The sequence below is a fragment of the Coloeus monedula genome (genome assembly GCF_965178545.1).
Source record: "Coloeus monedula genome assembly, chromosome: 13".
Classification (NCBI taxonomy): Eukaryota; Metazoa; Chordata; class Aves; order Passeriformes; family Corvidae; genus Coloeus; species Coloeus monedula.
Window position 1 is genome coordinate 12,977,601 of NC_138793.1, and position 19,153 is coordinate 12,996,753.

Here is a 19,153-nt window from a genome sequence, read left to right on the forward strand (position 1 = left end):
TAAATCACAAGCACGTTTTCAGCCTTCCCAGAAATATGTACTTCTAAATGCTAGTCATCAAATAGCCTAAATTACTGATCCAGCAGATTAATCTATAAATTGAGGTAGGCTTAGAATAGCCATTGGAGAACAATATTTAGTAAGTGGTTAGTAAGTTCAGTGCTCTCCATCTCTTGTTGTTCTGACCTGACAAATAACACAATCTCTTCTTTGTGTTATATTAAAATGTGTCATAGGAAGGCTGTTTAAATGGTTTCTTTTTGACCTGTCATGCAGCATGTGTCTGTAGGAGAGAGGGCCCCTGCATGCAGCAATGCCGCAAAGTGGGAGACTTTGGATGCCTAGAGCATCAAAATCCAGCCCGCCTGTTTTCCCTGCCTTTCCTTTTTTGCACTTGTAATCAGAGAATATTGGAGGTTTGTTGGATTGCTCATAATAAAGCCTCCAAGCAAGGATCAGCAGTGGGAGCAATGTATTTCATTTGTTGTAACCTGAAGTAAAGCTGCTCCATGCATGTTCCACTAAGATGAGTCAGGTTGCCACCTCTTTCTAAGGTGACATTACAGGATGTCTGCCTGCAGACTTTGGCCTTTTATTTGGGAGGGGAGAGGAGGGAGTTGGTTTCCTTTGCAGCAGCAAGGGAAAAATAGGCTTTTAATAAAGCTTAAATTCTGCAGCTGCTGGCTGAGTTAATAAAAGAAGTGCTGGCACTCTATCCTCCTGGAGATGAGCCTTTTCCAGCTCTCTGCCATGACCCAGGGATGTGAGCCATCCCTTCTGGTCTTTTTCCCTTTGTGCCACTTTCTTGGGTGAGAGTAATGGGAGAGCTTCTTCCCTTGGCAAGACTTTACCTTGCTTTGCCTTTTCTGCTCATGGAAGTGGTTTAAGTTTGTGAATGGAAGGAAAAGAGTCATGGAAGAAGTGCTGTAGCTTAGATATCATGGAGGAGGCTGTGACTTCTTATTGGTTATAAATAAACTCAAATCCCTGATTATAGACCCTGAAGAGAACTAGAAACTCAAAAGCCAAGAGATAAGAAAAGGAGGAACTTTATGTATGGTAGAATAACACCTTCCACCAGGCTACATGTGGATCAGCTAAATGTTGCTGGAGACCTGAGAACAGCCCTGCTGAAACACCAGATTACAGTCCAGATACAGGCAAGAACGCTTTGTCCAAATACTACTGTGATTGAGGCAGATAAGGGAGGTTTTTTTTGTTTGTGCAGAAAGCTTCCTGCTTCTTCCTGGTCTCCTGGGAGGTTCAGCATGTCCTCCTTGTACCTGGCTATTTGAAGAGCCTCGTCCTGGTGCTAGAGAGCCCAGTAGCACGAAGTCTGGAGCAGGGCAAAGCATCTCCTTCTCCCCTCCCTTCCCTCCTCTCCCCTTCCCGTATTTTTCTCCCTTTTTGCTAACAGTAGCCTTTGAAGTGCATCAGAATTGTTCACAAGCAGATTCTCCACTGGAAACCACCAAACGTTTTGAGCAGCTTGAGGCATCTGGTTTGACAGGAGAGGACACAGAATACAGACATAACTGGGTGTTTAACATCAGTGAGCACACTGCAGTACCAGCGTCAGGGGATCCTGAGGCGGCTCCTAGGCAGAGTGCGACAGCCTTGGTACAGTTGTCACAGATGAAGTTAAAGAAAATGAGGAGTTACGCTATGAGTGAGATTCAGTCTCTTCTCTCTCTTGCCAAGGACTGCTCTCCAGGAACTGAGAGTAGGCAGAATGGTGAGTGACCTGACTCTAGCAGTGTGGGTCATTGGGTGCTGCATGCTGTGAAGACTTTGACTAGTCCTTATCTTCGAGTTTTGCCAAGAAATTGGTGCTGGGGGAACATAATCTCAAGCTATGAGGCAGAAAAACTTTCACTAGGAGATCTGATTGTAATTGAAAAACAAGGAAATAAAACCGGCTTGAGAGGGTGACAAGGTTCAGAGGATTGCTCAGTAAGTTGGGTCAAAGGAAATTTAGCTGTCCTGGAGCAGATCACAGACACAGCTGAAAACTGGGCTGGACAGAGACATGGAAAAGGAGCATAGCCAAGAAAAGCCTTGAATTTCCATGGCATAGTGCAAAGGGCAGGAATCTTGTAGGTTAGTTGCTTGAGGGTTCAAAGGGCCTGCCCGGGTGCCCTGTCTGAGCCCCTGCCTTCTCTGGGCTCGTGGCATTTTCCTGAGAGCTCTCTGCAAGCACTTGTGGTTGAACTACAGTCTGCATTTCTGAAAGAGGCATCCACTCACAATGGAAAGACTTACAATTTGGGATCCACCACATCCTTTGGGAAGCTGTTCCCATGGTTAATGCATTTACCACGTAACTGTTACAGTTCCCTGAAGGAGTTTGAGTCCTCAGCTGGCAACCTGCCTGCCTTGCTCAGTGCTGCTGCATAGCTCTCTGTCTCCTGAGGCAAAGGTCTTGCTAGAAGGGGACTAAAGGCCTTCCTGGGATCATGCAGGCTCCTCTAGGGAAGCCAGGGAGCTGAACCTGTTCCCTCCAACCAAGAGCGTGGAGTGTGTTTTGTGAAGCATTAGTCTGTTCATCATTCATCAGCAGTCCACTGATCTTGTCTCCTCTCTGGGTAATGTGTGCCTTGCTGGTTTGCCTCAACAGCTGGTAGGTCATGCAGGATTTGAGAAACAGCTCTGGCATTGTACCAAGCAGAGGCTGTGGGACACTCGAAGTGAATTCCAGAGATGATGTGTCATGAAAGCCCTGGCCCTGCCAGCCCCTCTGCATGAGGCTGCTGGAGGTAGTGGGAGCCTTGCCGGGTTGCAGTCCCCATGCTCAAGGAGAGCTTTGGCTTTCTGAGCAGATTTTGGTAGGTGGATATTAGCTGCAAAATCTGTTTGGGAGCCCTCTGCCTGCCTTCAGCAGGAAGGTGACAACTGAGCTTGTGGCTGGGAGAAGTCAGCTGTTTCCATTTTCTTCCTCTGGGGACTTGAAATCTATTTCCAGTGAGGTGGGTCCCTGGGAAGAGGAAGGGCAGCTCTTCTAAGTGAGTGCTGCCAAAGCTGAAAGGCACTGGGAGGTGGCCTTGCCAGCTCAGACATGTAAAACACTTCAGTCAAGCCCTGGAAGAAAAACAGAGGATAATCTTAGTATCTCCTCTTACATACATTTTGGGCTCTGCACTGTCCTCTGGTTTGTTACTAAGCTTTTCTGTAGCCTTAGAAAGTTGTTGAAACAACTGAGAAAGTTGTTGTTGAGAAGAAGAATACATTCTTTCATCAATTGACTTTTTTTGTCTGTTCTCTCCTAGCTGGACACCATGTTTTATATGGCAAACATCTTTAAAGCTTTTAGGGTATTTCTCTTCTTTCCTTACCCCCGAAATACCCTCTTTGATCTGGATCATTGGGCCAGCTCTTAATCTGCGCTGGAACAGGAGAACGTAATTGTGATGGATCCCCCAGTGATATTACCCTTCCCAAAAGCAATTAAATGTGATCAAACCCTCATTTTTGTTTTATGGCTGCTTGTAGCAGTGCCCAAACATTTATGGTTCCCCAAAGTCCCACATGCTGCCAGGCCAGGCTTTCCACTGGAAGATAATGTATTATATTTATCCTGTTGGTTAACTTGCACAACACTCCAAAGCAACCACTCCACCGGGCTCTAGCTTGTTGCTCGTTGTAATGGTGCATTTGTGGTATGCAGTCCTGATTCTCCTTCACCCTCACTTAATTTCCTGGGAACTTTCTCCTCTCCTAGGCTGCTGAGCTTTGTTAACATTTACCAGTGGAAGGCGGTGTATTTGTTTTAATCATATCTATTCTTCAAGCTGTCAGATTAATTGCTGGGCTAGGAGGGGGGTCCCTCCCTGCCTCTGTCCTGCCATTCTCACCTCATTTTGATCAAAGGCTGGCATTGATCTGATACAGTGGGAAGCTAACCAGAACTAAACACTAAGGCTGTCTAGGAGCCACAGGGACAGACCCAGGGGCTCTGCATTGCTGGGGGGACACTGGAGGTTGTTTTCTCAAGGGTGGTTAGGGTGTTGGATCCTCCTTGCATGGCACACTGCGCTGTAAAGAGCAACCTGGGAGTCACACCAGCTGCTCCGCCATCCACACTCATTCACTTTGAAATCCCTTTAGCACTGGAACAATTCCATTAGCAGGACTTCTTAGGCCTGATTTGGAGTGGTTTCTCTGCTGATTGAAACTAAGTCTGTGCACCAGTGTGGAGAGCTCATCATAACCAAGACATTCCCTGCGTACCTCGGGGCTGCTTGCAGCTGAAGTCTTGAACAAAAGATCTGCTGTTAGACAAAGGAGGAAGGAGTGAGCCTCTGAAGAGAGGAAGAATTTCTCCTCTGTTTGCCAGCAGTTTTTTTCTAGCTATTCTTTTTTTAAGGATTGGTCACCAATTAATCCATGTCATTTTGCAGACAAAGCTGTCAACATTTTTAAGGTTGCATGGTGAAATAACTTCAGTGCTGTTGGTTCTAGCAGCTCTGAATGTTCTCAAACAAATGCCTTTTAAGATAAAAATGGCCTGTGCTTGATCCCAGCCCAGAGTTGTGCTCGTTACTCTTTTATTTGAAACGTCTCAACTGAACCCAGTGAAGTCAGTGAGAGCTGCAAGTGTTTGAAAGTCAAGTCACACTTATTTCCATGGCTAAATATGGGCGTAATGCAGGGTGTTACTCTAAAATGCTCCAGTGTGTGACCCAAGTTGGAGCCCAGCAAGTGCACAGACACTGCCTGCAGTAGCTTCTGACATCTTTCAGGTCACCAACCTGTTGGACCTGAATGCCAAACACATCGTGCTCTCTCACTTTTATTTTTTGCTCTTACCTGCTGTTGGGGTGTGAGATGCCTCACAGCCACGTAGGAGTGTAAGCTCACTGGCAGCTTGCATATGTGTGTATTTCTGCTGATTTCTGTCCATTGGGTCAGAAGTGAAAATCGTAGAAGCAGGACACCTTCCTCCCCCACCCCTGCACATTTCCCACACTGAGTGTGGCATTTCTTGCCACTCTCAGTGGCAGCACTAACATACAAGATTAAACCTAGCCCATCACCGTGGAGTGGGGGAGGTGCACTGGTTCTGTGCTGGTGTAACAAAATCCATCTGAAACTGACACACTGATTATCCCTAAATGTTTGAAGAACTTAAAACCAGCATAAAATATATATGAAGAGCATTCATGAGATTTTTCAATAAAATTAATTAATACAAGCAGTGCTTTGCAAATTCAATTTAGTCCATGTGGGAACAGTTTGGTGAGTTCTAGTGCACGTATGTAGTCCTTCAGTGGCAGGAGCAGGTCTGGTTTGTATTGCATGGATGCCCTGGGTGGAGGAGAGCTCACATGAGGAGTGACTGTAGCTTCCAGCTGGGAAGGGGCAGCTCCATCAGCATTTGGCCTCAGTGGCAGTGCTGTGTGTAACAGGGGCGTAGCTTTAGCTGTAGACCAAGCCCAAGTAACAGGTCCTTACCCGTCAGCCGAGCATCAGACAGGGCTGGTTAGTGCTGGCCTGGAGTCCTTAACGTCTTCATAGTATCAGGAGTCATTTGAATGCTACAGCTCTTTCAGTTAAGCTCCCGTTGAACTCTGTGCACGGATATTGTAATATAATTGGCTGGCCTGCTGCAAGTGCGTTAGCAGAGTCTGCTGCTGAAACAGCCTCTGTGCTTCAGGCTGGAGGGGAGCCAGAGCGAGCCCTGGGCTCCACACAATGCCATACTGATTAGGAGGGTGCGAGATTTTGTTTTTGCTAAAATAGTTCTGCCAGTACAGCCCGGAGGGCAGCTGCAGTTACACTGGTACAGAGGGGCCTTATGCTGCTCTGAATTGTCCCTGGCTCTGGGGCGGGCGGGGATGCTGCTGGGAGTACCTTTATCCTGCAGTAACAGCCTGTGCATGGCTGAGTGCTGCCCAGCTTCACAAGTGCAACTTTATTTTGTTGATATCCACCCCATAGCAACTTCATCTCAAAGGCCAAAGGGAAATATTTTGCTTCCTCTGGCTGTTAGGAAGTGGGTTCTCCATGGCAGCAGTCCCTTCACAAAGGGTTCGGTCCTGAGCAGGAAACCCTGGTCCAATCCCTAATGAGCCCTTCCTGCTGATAAGGGAACCTGAGGGTCAGGGGCTCTGCCTGAGCCAGTCAGCTCCCCAAGAACTGATATGCTTTTTAATGAGCACATCCTCCAGAGCCTGTAAAATGAGACTCCAGGCCCTCCAGAGAAGTGGATGCAGACCTAGGTGCCACAGAATGGGACCTGGCTGAGGAAAGGCCAGCTCTGGCAGAGCTGTGCACCTGTGATACTGCTGCTGCTCTCTGACATTCCTGAGCTGGAACATCCCATCCCTTCCCTGCTCAGCAAGTTTGCCTTTTACTGTACGTGGAGAGCCAGCACTGGTTTTATTCCTGGAATAATTGTATTGATGTGTGCAATATTATGTCTATTTACTGCTAGGTTGTCCCCCAGTTTGGGAAGTGGACTGGAGAATAGGGTGCTGTCCTGTTTTGGAGCAAGGAAGCTCTTAGGTCTCTTTTTCCAGCTTTGCACTTCGAAAAGGCCTATCCAGTACAGTCCATGACATGAAGATAGGATGAAGTATTTCTGTCTGCTGGCAGCCCATGGCATGGTGCTCTGCAAGCCCCCTCACCAACTGCTGCATCAGTTTTGCTGTTCAAAAGCCAGTTCCATGACACTTATTTCCCTCCTCAAGGTGAAGTGCACTCTGCCAGAGCAGCATTGCACAACTTCTGAAGTCACACTTAAACTCACTGTGCTGGATTAATAACAAATCCAACAATAAACCTGGAATACTGGAGTACTGCCCTTCAGCAGGCCATCGCGTGCTGCTGTTGCTGGGAATTGGGAGTGACATGGTTTTTTCCCATGACAAATCTTTGTTCCCCCACTGGCTATATTTAGACACAAACACATCCAGAATCAACTGTGCCCGTGGCAAGTTGTGCTACTGCCTGCAGCAGCCCTCACCAGGGCAACATCACGTGGGCTTTTATTCTGTTGCATCTGCCCTTGCGTCTCCATGCTGATGGAAAACGCATCATCTCAGCCAGGCTTCGATTGCTGGGGTGGAGTGGTCTGGCTGTCCTTGCCTGACTGTGCCTTTTATCCCCATCTTAAACTTTTCAACATAGAACCTGGCTGTGCGAAGGAGAGCTATCACTCTCCCTTCTGGAGAGGTTAGACCTCCTCTGCTGTCTCTCTGTCACACTGCTATTTGAACACTAGTATGCTTTAGTTGTGATCCTCCTCAAGGATTAGCTCCTTGACTCAATGGATCCAGTGTCAAAGACTTCCTGTGAGTAGAAGAAAGGTGTGAACATCACTGTTCATGTAGGAGTCTCCACCGTGAGGCTGTCTGAGGTCTCAGGGAGAATGGGGTGACATTAGAAATCAGAAAGGACCTGGGGTTTGGCTTAGCTGTTGTGATTGGAAAAGCAGTGATGACAAAGCAACTTGGGGTCAGCCTGGGTTGGCAAGCCTGAACAAAAGCCTGAGAAAAGTTAACTCACACTATCAACTCGAGTTAAAACCCTCATTTCCTTGTTCCTTATAAGTACTTGAGGCTGGTCCTGCTGCAGTCAGACCATCCTCCTTTTGCAGGGATGCAATCAGAGCATTTTCACCAGGAACTGACTCCTGTCAGCAAAGCCCTCCATGCAGCAGAAGTCAGTCTGCCTTGGTCTGCTAGCAGGATCACAGGCGGGATTATTTTCCTCCTGCACTTGCATCTCTTACTGCCTTTGGACACAGCTGCCTGCTTTGCTGTGGCCTGTAGCACCACACAATGGGTTTTGTCCCAGACATAGCTGCTTTTCCACAGTGGTTTCATGCATGTTGCTCTTCAGAGTGCAGGAACTTTGACAGACCTCACCACAATGATACAACCCTGCATCAAGTCCCCACTACTCCTAGAGCACTTCAGGCAGGTTCTTGGCTCAGTTCGTGTGTGCTTCAGGGTGTGAATGCTGGGTACCTGCTCAGCAAGTGGAGCATATGGACAGGCACCACTGGGTTGGCAGTGATTTCCTTGGGCTGCACTGCCCTGGCTGGGTGGTGGGAGTCCATCAGTCCTCTCCCTGAGAGCCTGCCTTGGGCAGTGCCCTCCAAACAGGATCATCGCCAATTCTCCAGCACCATCCACCCTGCTTTTATCTTCATTTCCTCCTTGCTTGCTTTTTTTTCCAGCTGGGATTTCAATGTTTGTTTGTTTGGTGTTAGGGAGGCTTTCTTGTTTGCTTTTTTAAATACCTGTTGTGACAGGCAGAGCTGAGAACAAGCCAGGCTGCTCTCTGCATCCACCTGAGAGCCTGTTTGGGAAACAATGCCAAGTAGGGGACAGGAAGGGAAAGTAGAAATGCAGTTGGGTTTTTCTTGGGAGACTTTCTGTCCTTGGCTGGTTATGTGGGGTGAGGGGTGAGAAGAGCTGGTCAGTTTTAGGTTCTGAAGAACAAGACCTGTTATATCATTCTGGGGAAGGTTTCTGCACGCTGGCAATACCGGGCACTGTCGTTCTGCTGCTGTCTGGTCCCTCTAGTCAGACCATCCTGACGTTCAGGAGCATATGGCACCATGCTTGCCTTCCTGACACGTGCCCCTCTTGTTCCCTGCCACCGTTTTCACTCCTCTGTTGAGGAAGATGGTCTGGGAGTGAACAGCAGAGTGGGCACATGGGCCAACCCCCGGTCTCTGCATTCATCCTTCTTGTGCAGTCTCACACCCTTGCATGCAGAAGGAAGGACAGCAGGGCAAGTGATCCGTGGTGCTCTGGGCAGGAATCTTCCACTTTATTAAAATGAAAATATTTACTGGCTGCATCAGTTGCCCAGCTGTGGTTAGTTTGCATGAGAACCATTTCCTGCAGTTAAGGAAACTATTCAGCTTTACAGCAGATCGTGGAAGGAAGAGATACTACTATGTCCAAAATCCTCTCTTTGCTGAGTGGGCAAGCTTCTCACCTGAATCCCTGCCATCAAAGCACTTGGGGTTACAGGAACAGAGCTGCCATTGCTGTGCTGCAAGTAAGTATCACAAGTTCCAGTGAGGAAGGGCTGCAGGAGAGGGGCAGCAGGAGAGCCAGGGCTGGGTGGTCAGGGTGGTCCTTTAAAGGCTGCGAGGCCTGAGATGCCATCTTTTTGCACTTGGTGACATTTACTTGCCAGCTCCCTGTCCTGGTGGTGGGATCTGACATGCTGCTCAGCGCTGCAAGGAGCCAGCAGGGAAGTGGTTGGTGTTGTAGTGCATGTTTGAGTTGGGTTCTTCTGCTTGAAGCCACTGGAAAGCCATTCAGGCATACTGGAGGTCTGGGAATGGATGCCTCCTGCTTGTCCTCTTCGGCCAGACATCATAAATGCACTCTCCCTTGCAGTAGTCTCATCATCTAACACGCAACAAAAACTATCCATCTGAGTTCCGAACCTTGCTTGAAAGTGGATTTTTATAGGTTGTAGGTGTAACCTGCCTTTTAAAATGGTAATTGGTAAAGGTGATCTCTGATAATCTGCTTCCAAGGGCTGGGGCAGACGGTACAGGGGCTTTCCTGGCCTTTCAAGATTTCCTACTGATGGAATCATGTCATCTCTGTGAGTCCACGTTTATTTCTGCAGAAAGAAAGATTGCTCTTCAGTGCCTCCTGGAGAGTCACCAGATGTTTTTGGATGGATGCTAGAATGTGATGGAGTGTCGAGCACTAAATTGTCGCTGCTCTGGGAGGTGCAAAACCCTGCAGTCAGGCCAGAGAAGGTGCCCCACTCTGTTGTCTTGTCTCCTCTACCCCATAGCTGCAAGGTGTGCAGGATGCCTTGGTGGAATCAGCATAATCTAAAAAAATTCTTTTCTTGGTCCAAGTCTTGCAGCAGCTGCTTTGTCACAAGGCCCTCATTAGCAGAACAGGTTATTTGCCACTGTTTAATTGGGGCTCAGAGGGCTGGGTTTCATTAGTGGGGGGAAAACAAGCAATTCATTTGTGATTTGCATACATCAGTGACTATCCTCTTCTGTGTGTTTGCTCACACTATTTCCACAAAATGTGGCATAACAAGAAGAGGGGTGAGGGAGCACTGGAGTGTTAACTAAGACTCAGTAATATCCTGTTTTGTGTTCAGCGTTTTCTTCTTACAAATTGACAACTTCTTAAAAGTATTGATAGATGATAGAAGCAGGGCCTTCCTGCTACAGCAGCTGTTATCCACAACCAGGAGGATACTACAAGGTGGATGGAGAAGCAGCCCAGGGTCTGTGGTCTGTGGAGCCAGGAGAAACAGAGCAGCAGAGGGTTTCAGATTCCCAAGGGTGGAGGTCAGGCTAAAGCTGGGGACACTGCTGGCTCCTTGGCCAACATTAAGTGTCCTTTGGGCTCAGTTTGTTCATTGGTGTTGGATGTGATCTGTCAGCTCCTGCAGTCAGACCCTGCTGGTCCCTGCCTGCTTCTGGCCAGTCACCTTGATCTTCTTTGGCCAACTGGTGCTGGTTCAGCTGCTAAATAGTCTCCATAGGTATTTCACAAAGACAGGAGGTGCTTTCCCTAGTGTGTTCCTCTTCAACAGCTGCAGCATGGCTGTTGTGGATCGGAGAGGCTGATTTGCAAAGACATCCGAGATCTGCTGTGTCAAGGGAAATGTGAGGGCAAACAGGAGGAGCAGCACAGAGCTCTGCCTTTGGATAGCAGGAATGTTCTGCATGGATGGAGGAAGGAAGTGGCTTGGCACCAGTGGAGCAGACAGATATCTTGGTGAATCACAGGTTCAACATGAGTCACTGCTGTCACATGGTTGTGAAAAAGGCACACGTCATAGGGGGCCATGTAAGGAGCTGCGTGCTTCCCAAGGCATCTGAAGCATTCCCCCGCTCCCGGTGCTGGTAAATCCGTCACTCGTGCTATTCCCATTTTGGATGCTGCGTTTGGGGAATATATGGGCCAATAGCCGAGAGTCGATGGAGAGCAGTGAGAGCGGTTAGAGGGCTGGAAACCATGAGGAATGAGAAAAGCTTGAAAGGACCTGGGATTGTTTAGTCTAGGAAAGAGCAAGCTGGAGGGGGAGCAATATGAAAAGCTTTCAAAGACATAAAAGGCTGCTGCAAAAAAGTGAGGGAATGATCTGTTCTTAAGTAGCTACTAGGAAGAAGATATCAAGTCATAGGCTGAGCAAAGAAATCTAGTCATTGGGGAAGACTTACATAAGTGAAAGGCTGATGAAGTATTGAAGCTTTGGTGCATGTGGGATTGGTGTCAGGAGACCTTCAGAGCACCTGTCTCTGGGTGAGTGGGAGAGGAAAGCCATCTTGCTTTGGCTGGTGGGATGCACTATGAGACCTTTGTAGCCATGTTCCCAATTGCTGGAATATTATTTTCTAAAGCTTGTGGTGAAGTCCACCTCTTTTAAGCAGATAGGCATTTCCCAGACGCTGCTGACCTTTGTGTCACAAGCCATCAGGGATTACATGTGGCAGTGACACTTCATCACTGCTATAGCAGCAATTCTCCAAGCTCCTGGTCAGGCTGCAGACTTGCACCAAAATGTGGGGGGGAAGCCTCATTGTTAAGGACAGGGATACAGAGCGTGTTCACCTGTGGTGGGACAGCAAGGGACCCCATGGCTTGCTGCTTGTCCCTGTGTACGACCACGCCAGATGAGGCATGGGCACAGTCCTTGTCCTGATGACATTAGATGGTGCAGGGGAATCCCCCCCACCAAGGCAGAGCTCCCCAGCACTTTTTTTTTGCTGGTTCAGGGGCAGACTTTGGCTGTGCTTTTTAATTGTGAAAATTCAGAGCATGTCTTTGTGTCCTAAATAGGCGATTGTCCTGATCCTCATCCCTGGAATCCATTATGTCTTAGCAAATTACTTTCTCTCTTTTAAATGCCTTAGTGATTAAAGATGCCACAGCAGATACCCTTAATGAGTACAAAAAGGGTAATAATTCCTCTTGTTGGCACTGAATGCAATTAATCAGGCCCCTTTACTTGCTTTTTAAACAGATGAGGCATTTAAGGCCAAGCAAGTTTTTAATTGGACTTTAATGTTTCTCATTTACTTCATTTTGGCACAAGCATAGGAATTCCCACCCCCAGGTTTGCTGGATTTATTCAGGGTGATAAAAGGCTCAGCATGGAGTGAAGACTCAGCAGCAGACTCAAACATGTCCCTTCAGCCTGTGCCTGGCCCCCTTGCCTGGCCCAAGCTTGGTCCTGCTGCTGCAGCACAGAATTGTCTGGACAGGAGCAGAACCAGGCTATCCAGCCCAGAGCCAGTTTCCAGCATGGGGCTGACATTGCATAATAATATTTCTGGAGTAGTCATCAACACAAGGGTGCAACATAGCCTGCCCTTTTTTGTGAGGTTCCCTTGCCTTGAAGGAACTGTTGACTTGTGAGTATTCTTGTGATTATGTGGATGCTCTTGATGGAGGATCATATCATAGCCCAGACCCTGTAGCTTCAAACGCGGGGTGAATTATATGTTTTAAGCTATATTCCTGAGATCCACGGCCAAGAGGACATACAGAGGCCTTGAGTACCATTACAGATGGATGTGCGCCAGGAATTGCCATGGGAGAAAAGATGCATGATGAGCAGCCCTCATCTAGTTTGCAGCTCCTGCTCCCTGAAGCCAGCACCACCTCTTCTTCTACCTCTGGCCATGAATCATCTTGCCTTTGGCTCCCTTCCCTCCCATCTATCCTCCACTGTGGTTTGGGGACAGCAGTGGCCTGTTAGCCCATCCCAGTCTGTGTTTCATGCAGAGACGTGTTCGGCAGCCCAGCTTGGCTGATGGAGCCCTGTCCCAGCTCAGCTCTTCCCCGGCAGCAGCCAACAGCTCAAGGTTCAGCCAAAAAGGCATCAGTCTCAGCATGTGTGAGCCTGCCCCTGAGCCTGCTTGTCACTCTGCAGGGCAGGGATTCCTCTAACGCCCAGGAAAAATCCCAGAACTTTCAGTTGGATTTTTCCAGGTGTGTGCTGTGTCCTTTGCAGTCAGACCTGTCTGTATTTCAACTGACAGTGGCTGTGGGCTTCCACCCACAGAAAGGTCAGTGGATGCAGATGAGCTGTGGGTGCCCTTGGATGGGTGCGATGGTTGTTGGGTAATTGGCCAAAAAACTTTTTTTTTTTCCCCAAAAAAATATTTAGGAGAAATCTAGGGACAAGGGACAACACCCTTCATTTCTACATCCCTGCTTTTCCCACTTCAAAGGTAGGAAAGTCTTAAGCCCAAGTGTGTCTGGAAAGTTAAGTGTATTCAGAGAAATGTGTTATTGAATACCTTGTGTTAATTTAAACACCTTCTGCCTGCCAGGCTTGGGGCAGAGGAGCTTTGCCAGCTGGATCAGCCACAGCACTTCCCTAGATCTGTTTCAGGGCGTCTTTAAGGCCTCCCAGTGCAGCCTAAGGAACTGCTGTGCACAACCACCAGGCTCTGCTTTCCAGGCAGCTGCGCAGCAGGGAGTGCCATGGGGGATGCTTGCCCAACATTTTATTTGGTTTGTCCTTATTCTTTGTCCTATCTCCTCTCCTCTGACTCCCTTACATCTTGAATACGCATCTGATACTGGGTTTGGTGGTTGAGCAAGGCTTGTATAGTCCTGGATAGCCAAATGTGGGAACCAAGTTTCTCCAATTTTATCTTGTGCTGAGAACATCTTTGCCCATTTTGCCCCCTTACACCACTTTCCTGCTACCTGCAGGTAAGGATACGTAGAGCCATCATGCCTTGAAAAGTAAGGGAGAATTGGGGGCTGAGCAAGGATCAAGGTTATATTGTGTGATCATGGTGTGAAGGGCTCTAGACATGTTGATGAGATGTTTGGGAATAAAGGTGAATCATAGAGCATCCAGCTTGTTCTGTGTACCTGCAGAGTGAAAAACTGCTGGCTGTTGGCCGGTTCTCCAGCTGTGGGCAGGGACTGAAGGAAGTAAAAGGGCCAGGTCCTAGGACGTTTCTGCTCCTCTGGCTAGTATTGAGGAGGGGCAGGCAGCCTTGTCCAGTTGCTATGGAGCCTGCCAAGATGTCCTTAATCCCAAATATATCTATGTCAGGAAGCTGCAACCCCAAGTGACTCTAGCCTGTCATTCTTTCACTGAGAGTCTTCTGGCTGAGGCTTACAGAGTTGTCATTTTCTTTGATTTAATTCCATATAAACTGCAGAATTATTTTCCTTTAGAGGCTTGCAAATTACGGAAGCATAAACCATGCTAATGATCCGATAAGGACAACTTTGGATACGTTCCCAAGAACGGCTAACCCTGGGCAGGAGTGTGCTCAGAGAGCACTGATGGAGAGCAATTTGCCATGCTCACCTGGCTGCCTTCCTTGGGCCCCCCTTCCCAAATTCCTTCATCTCTCAGGAACGAGAATCATTTCCTCTCTGGCTTCTTGCAGAGGCAAAGGCCCTGCAGACCTGAAGTTATCTCTGGAATGTGTGTAAACACGAGTTCAATGGGATGCTGTTTGCCCCCCATTCCTGGGGGGGTTTAAGAAGGGTTAATACAAGTTTGTTTTACGGGTTCCTATCCCTGAGAATTGTCTTCCTTGGAGGGCAACCCGGCTGACCTGAGTCCCTGTGTATGCATTTCCCAGCATAAAGGGGAGATTAGGGGGCCCCACCACGCGGGTGGGATTTCACTTCTCTAAGAACAAGGAGATGAAAGACCAAGGGGTCTTCCTGCCAAACAGGGACCCGGGAGACAGTATGGGATCACAGTGCACATGCACTGGGATTCAGTGTGCAGCTAAGAGGATTTAGGTGATGCTTGGACAGAAACAGATCAGGAGAAGGGTGGGGGCTACAGGCAATTCTGTGCTACCATCTTCAGAGAGCACTGAAACATGAGCAGGGCGACTAAACCTTAGAAGTGACGTGTGGTCTGGGACAAAATGCATTTCAATGAGAGGCATAAGGAGCTCTATCTGTTTGCATAAAAATAATTCAGATGTGGGTTCATTAGTGGTGGACAAGTACGTCACTAATGAGACTTCCCTGGAGACCAAAACGTTCTTGGATTTAGAATAAGCAGCAGCAACCAGAACCTAAAGCTAGAGAAAAGCAAGCATTAATACCAATGAAATGGTTAATTCCTAGATGTGTTGTCAGCAGTGGTGACGCACTGAGGCTGGATGCCTTCCAGAAAACAACACTTTAACTGAAGACAAAGAACCAGACTTAGGACAGAGGTGATCAGTGGAATGGCTTGGCCTGGTATATACAAGGGGTCAAACTAGATGATTTAATGATCTCTTTTGGCCTGAAAGCTCTCTGTTCCCTTAAGAAGATAAATGAAAAAGCCCTTTCACAAAAACCAAGCACTTGAGATATGTGTGTAATGAACTCTGCTGCTTCCAGGGGAACGGCAGAGCAGGATCTGCAGGAAGCGTGACCTTGCCGCCTCCAGGCTGCCTGGGGCTGGTGGCCCCCTGTTTGGTGGCAGTGGCTCACCACCACCGAGGCCACCACTCTCACCCATGATGTTTCTCATCTCTGTTTTTTATTGCCATCTCGCTGAATTTAACCAACATTTGCTCCCTAATCTCTGTCAGGGTGAAGAGGCCAAGCGGTATGAGTAGCCTCCTGGGGAAAATTGGTGCCAAAAAGCAGAAGATGAGCACACTGGAGAAATCTAAACTGGACTGGGAGAACTTCAAGGAGGAGGAGGGGATTGTGGAGGAGCTGGCAATCCATAACCGAGGGAAAGACGGGTAAGAGGGACTTTACCTAATAGTAGTCCAGGATTTCCCACCACTTCCTTTATATGTGGGAAGCCCATTGCTGGCTACAGAGTTCAAAAACCCATGGGATTTCTTAAGGATTTATTCTAGGGATACATAAAGCCAGTAGCTGCTGTAAGCATCACAGGGAGACAGGTAAGTCTGCAAACACCTATCACTCTCTGCTAACAACCTTGTGAGTTCTCTAAGTCCAGCCAATGTCTGGCTTTATCATGTCTTCTGCTTGTGGCACAGAGCATGAACCAGTCTAATGCAGCCGCCCCATGAGGAAACACTATTGCCTTTGTCCTGTTTTCTTTTTTGAATTTGGGAGGTTTTTATTCTGTTCTTCAAATGATGCATTTCAGCTGCATCTGTCCTCCCTCCTCCCGCATAAAGATTTATGTAAGCCCAGAACAGCTGGCAAGGTGCATTAAGGATTATGGCAGCGCTGGGCGTTGGTTGTGTGCATCAAGCAATGTTCACTCCAATGAAGTTAATGGAAGTATCATAAAAGTAAATGGCAATGCTGTAAATAAAAGAGAAAGTTAATAACATGCACTGCGGGGAGTGATAATGAGATCAGAAGTGGCATTTCCAGTACAAATGCTTTGCTAAGCTCTGGGAAAACATAACCAGCTTAGTGGACAGCTCGTAAAATGTATATTTTATTATAAGCTGTTCTTCTACTCCACAGGAAAAACTCAGAGCTTCTGCATTCCAACAGATTGGTTTTTCTATTTTAAACAGGTATTTTATAACTGTCAAATAGATATTTTCAGTTTGGTCTTGCACCCTTCCACAACACACCTTCTCTATCAGATCTCCCGTTTCTGGTTCCATGCCCTTGAACAAGTAGAACAATTCAGTTGGAGTGCTGGAGAGGGGCAGCTGTTCCTCCAAGATCCCTGAAGTCCAAGGAGGTGAATGATTTACACCACATACAGGTGTGGCAGAGCAGTGTTTCCTGTCATCTCTTGTGTGCCCAAACCCAGTATGTCGACTGTTCTTTGCCAGTGCTGTTTCCTTTCCCACCCCATTCAAGCAGGACAGCTTGCTCTTCATGCCTGGCAAACCTTTCTGCAGATTCACATAATGGTCCTTGAAGGCTAAAGAAGGGATCAGCACATGGAAAAGATGAGCAAAGCAGAGCAGCAATTTTAAGAGCATCTTTAATCTTGGACAGCTTTGGGTTTTGCTGCCTGTCACATCCCAGGATAGAAAATCTGCTGAGCTCTTGGCAAGCAGTTTTTGTCATTAAACAAATGAGGAACATAATGCCAGGATAACTTCAGACGCTCCTTACAAATATGTTTATACTAGTCAGGCACGTAGTGTGAGGGGATCAACGGAGTATCTCCTCACTAGGAATTACTTTCACCTTCAAGGTAAAGGGAGAAGGGAGGAGCACCAATGGAGGCACAGTCCATTGCATTTCTGCTTACAGGCCACCTCAGTGTTAAGGGTGCAGTATCGTCACAGAGCAGCCAGCCTGCCTGGGGGGCAGGTCACACAGACACAGCTGCTGCCAGCCTCAGGTCATTTCACAGGAGCCTGTTGTGCCTTCTGCAGCTGCCTCTTCTCCTTTAATAATGTCAACCGTGCTCACCCTTCAGTGGGCAATCATTTACACATCTCTATAAAAATTGTAATGAGCTGTTGTTAACCCTTCAACCCAGGCAGGCGAGAGCAGGGCACTGCCTTTAATCCCTGGTGCTGTTAGAAACCTCTGCTCCCCATGTGTTCTGCTGTGTGACTGTAAATGTCTGCCTGACAAGGAAAGCTACAGCCCACTCCTGGAGATGTTTGCTTGATGCCACACATCCTGTGCACTTACAGAGATGGTCCATGTGTGTCTCAAGGAAGGCAGGAAGCTTTACGTTTTGCTCAGGAGCAAAGACAGGCTAAACTTCTTTTTTGTGCTAACCCTGTAGAAGTTGCTCCAGCCCAGAGCTCCTCATACCTCCCTGGCCCTTCTCCAGCAGCTGCACATGCCTGGCCAGAACACTGGCAATCAGTGGAGCAGTGGGGCTGTGGCATCTTTCTGCTGCCAGTGCTAGTTATCAGCCAGCCACAGCCTGGGCCTAGAATTTCCAAGACAGAGGGGACATGTGCTGCCCAATGGCTCTGTCGTCCTTTGCCTGATTTTCCACCCCTTGTACTACCAGCCCCCATCTAGTGATTTGCATTTCCTTAGGAGTAGAATCTGGGCTTTTACAGCCTGGCTGTTCAGGTCCTGAGGGCCTGTCCTGGCTTTGACAGGAGTGGCTGGAGTAAGGAGCAGAGGCAGCTATCCCCTTTGCTGTTCATCTCTCTGATGTGCTTTATAAATGGAAATGTGTAGTGGCCTCTTAATTGGGCCACCTTTGTAGGGCAGCCCCGTGGGGGAGCAGCCGGCCCCGTGCACTCCTGCACCGGGTGACTGATGGTGACTGACAGGGGACAGGCAGCACCACTGAGACCCTCCCCAGAGCAGCTTGCAGCTGCCCTTGTTAGCAGAGACAGCCTTGCTCCCAATGGATTTACTTTGCTCTGCCATGGATCACAGCTGCCCTGTTTCCAGGCAGGTTGATAATTTACAGGAAGGTATTGATTCAGGTAGCAAAGGTTGTTTAGACAAGCTCAGGACGGATGTTTGTGCCTCGCTCACGCACTTTGCACCATGTTGGGTGGTGCCTTGCTGTCGGCTGCACGGAGCTGGCTGAGCACAAAGAGAGCTGCAGCTCCAGCACAGGCTTCAGAGCACAGAGGGGCTTGTGCCGACCCTGCAGCTTGCATCTGCACCTCCAGCCCCTGTGTGCCTGCAGCACAAGCCGGCCAGGCCCCACAAGCCCCAGTGTATGCACAGGTAGTGCCTGGGAGGTCTGCTCTGTCACCTACAGCTCTTTGCTGTGGCCAGCCAAGGACAACGCCATGGGATGACGTCGCGGTTCCTCCTCCATGCAGCGCTGCTGGCTGCAGCTGTGAGACCGCATTCCTGGTTCATGATCCATATCGATCCCCCAGGAGCCAGGCCCTGCCCACCAGAGAGGCACAGAAGTCAGGGAGGAAGAGGAGGAGAAAGAGACTGACTCCTTGCTGAGGTTGATAGATGGGTGTCGCAGAGGGGCCAAAGGAGCTTCAGATTCAGTAGGTTGGGCTGTCACTGCCCAGGCCATTGGGTTGTTCCCAGGTGAACATCAGTAATTCCTGTCCTTGTCTTCCCAGCTGGGGTTGTGGTTGGTGTTTAGCAGTGGAGGGGGAGAAAAGCCACACACCCAGCAGTATGACACTGAGCACATACAGCATGACCCCTCAGCTTCCTTCCTGTGGCCTCTCGGAGCCCAGCCCTAGGAGCCGGTTGCCTCCCTGCTTGCAGGGATAAAGGGAAGCGACACTCCCCTGCCTGCCTTTCCTGAACCAGTGTGGGGAGGGGGCCTCTGCACAGCCCTTCTCCAACGGTGAGGGGCAGGGGCCACA

The 19,153-nt window shown here is 48.6% G+C and overlaps 1 protein-coding gene across 1 annotated transcript in view; it reads left to right on the top strand.

Moving 5' to 3' along the window:
• CFDP1 (craniofacial development protein 1) overlaps positions 1-19,153 on the top strand; it is a 61,961-nt gene that overhangs the window by 40,596 nt on the left and 2,212 nt on the right. Inside the window, exon 6 of the mRNA XM_082289777.1 lies at positions 15,527-15,685. Coding sequence (XP_082145903.1) covers positions 15,527-15,685 — 159 coding nt within the window. The remainder of the gene's footprint in view (positions 1-15,526; positions 15,686-19,153) is intronic.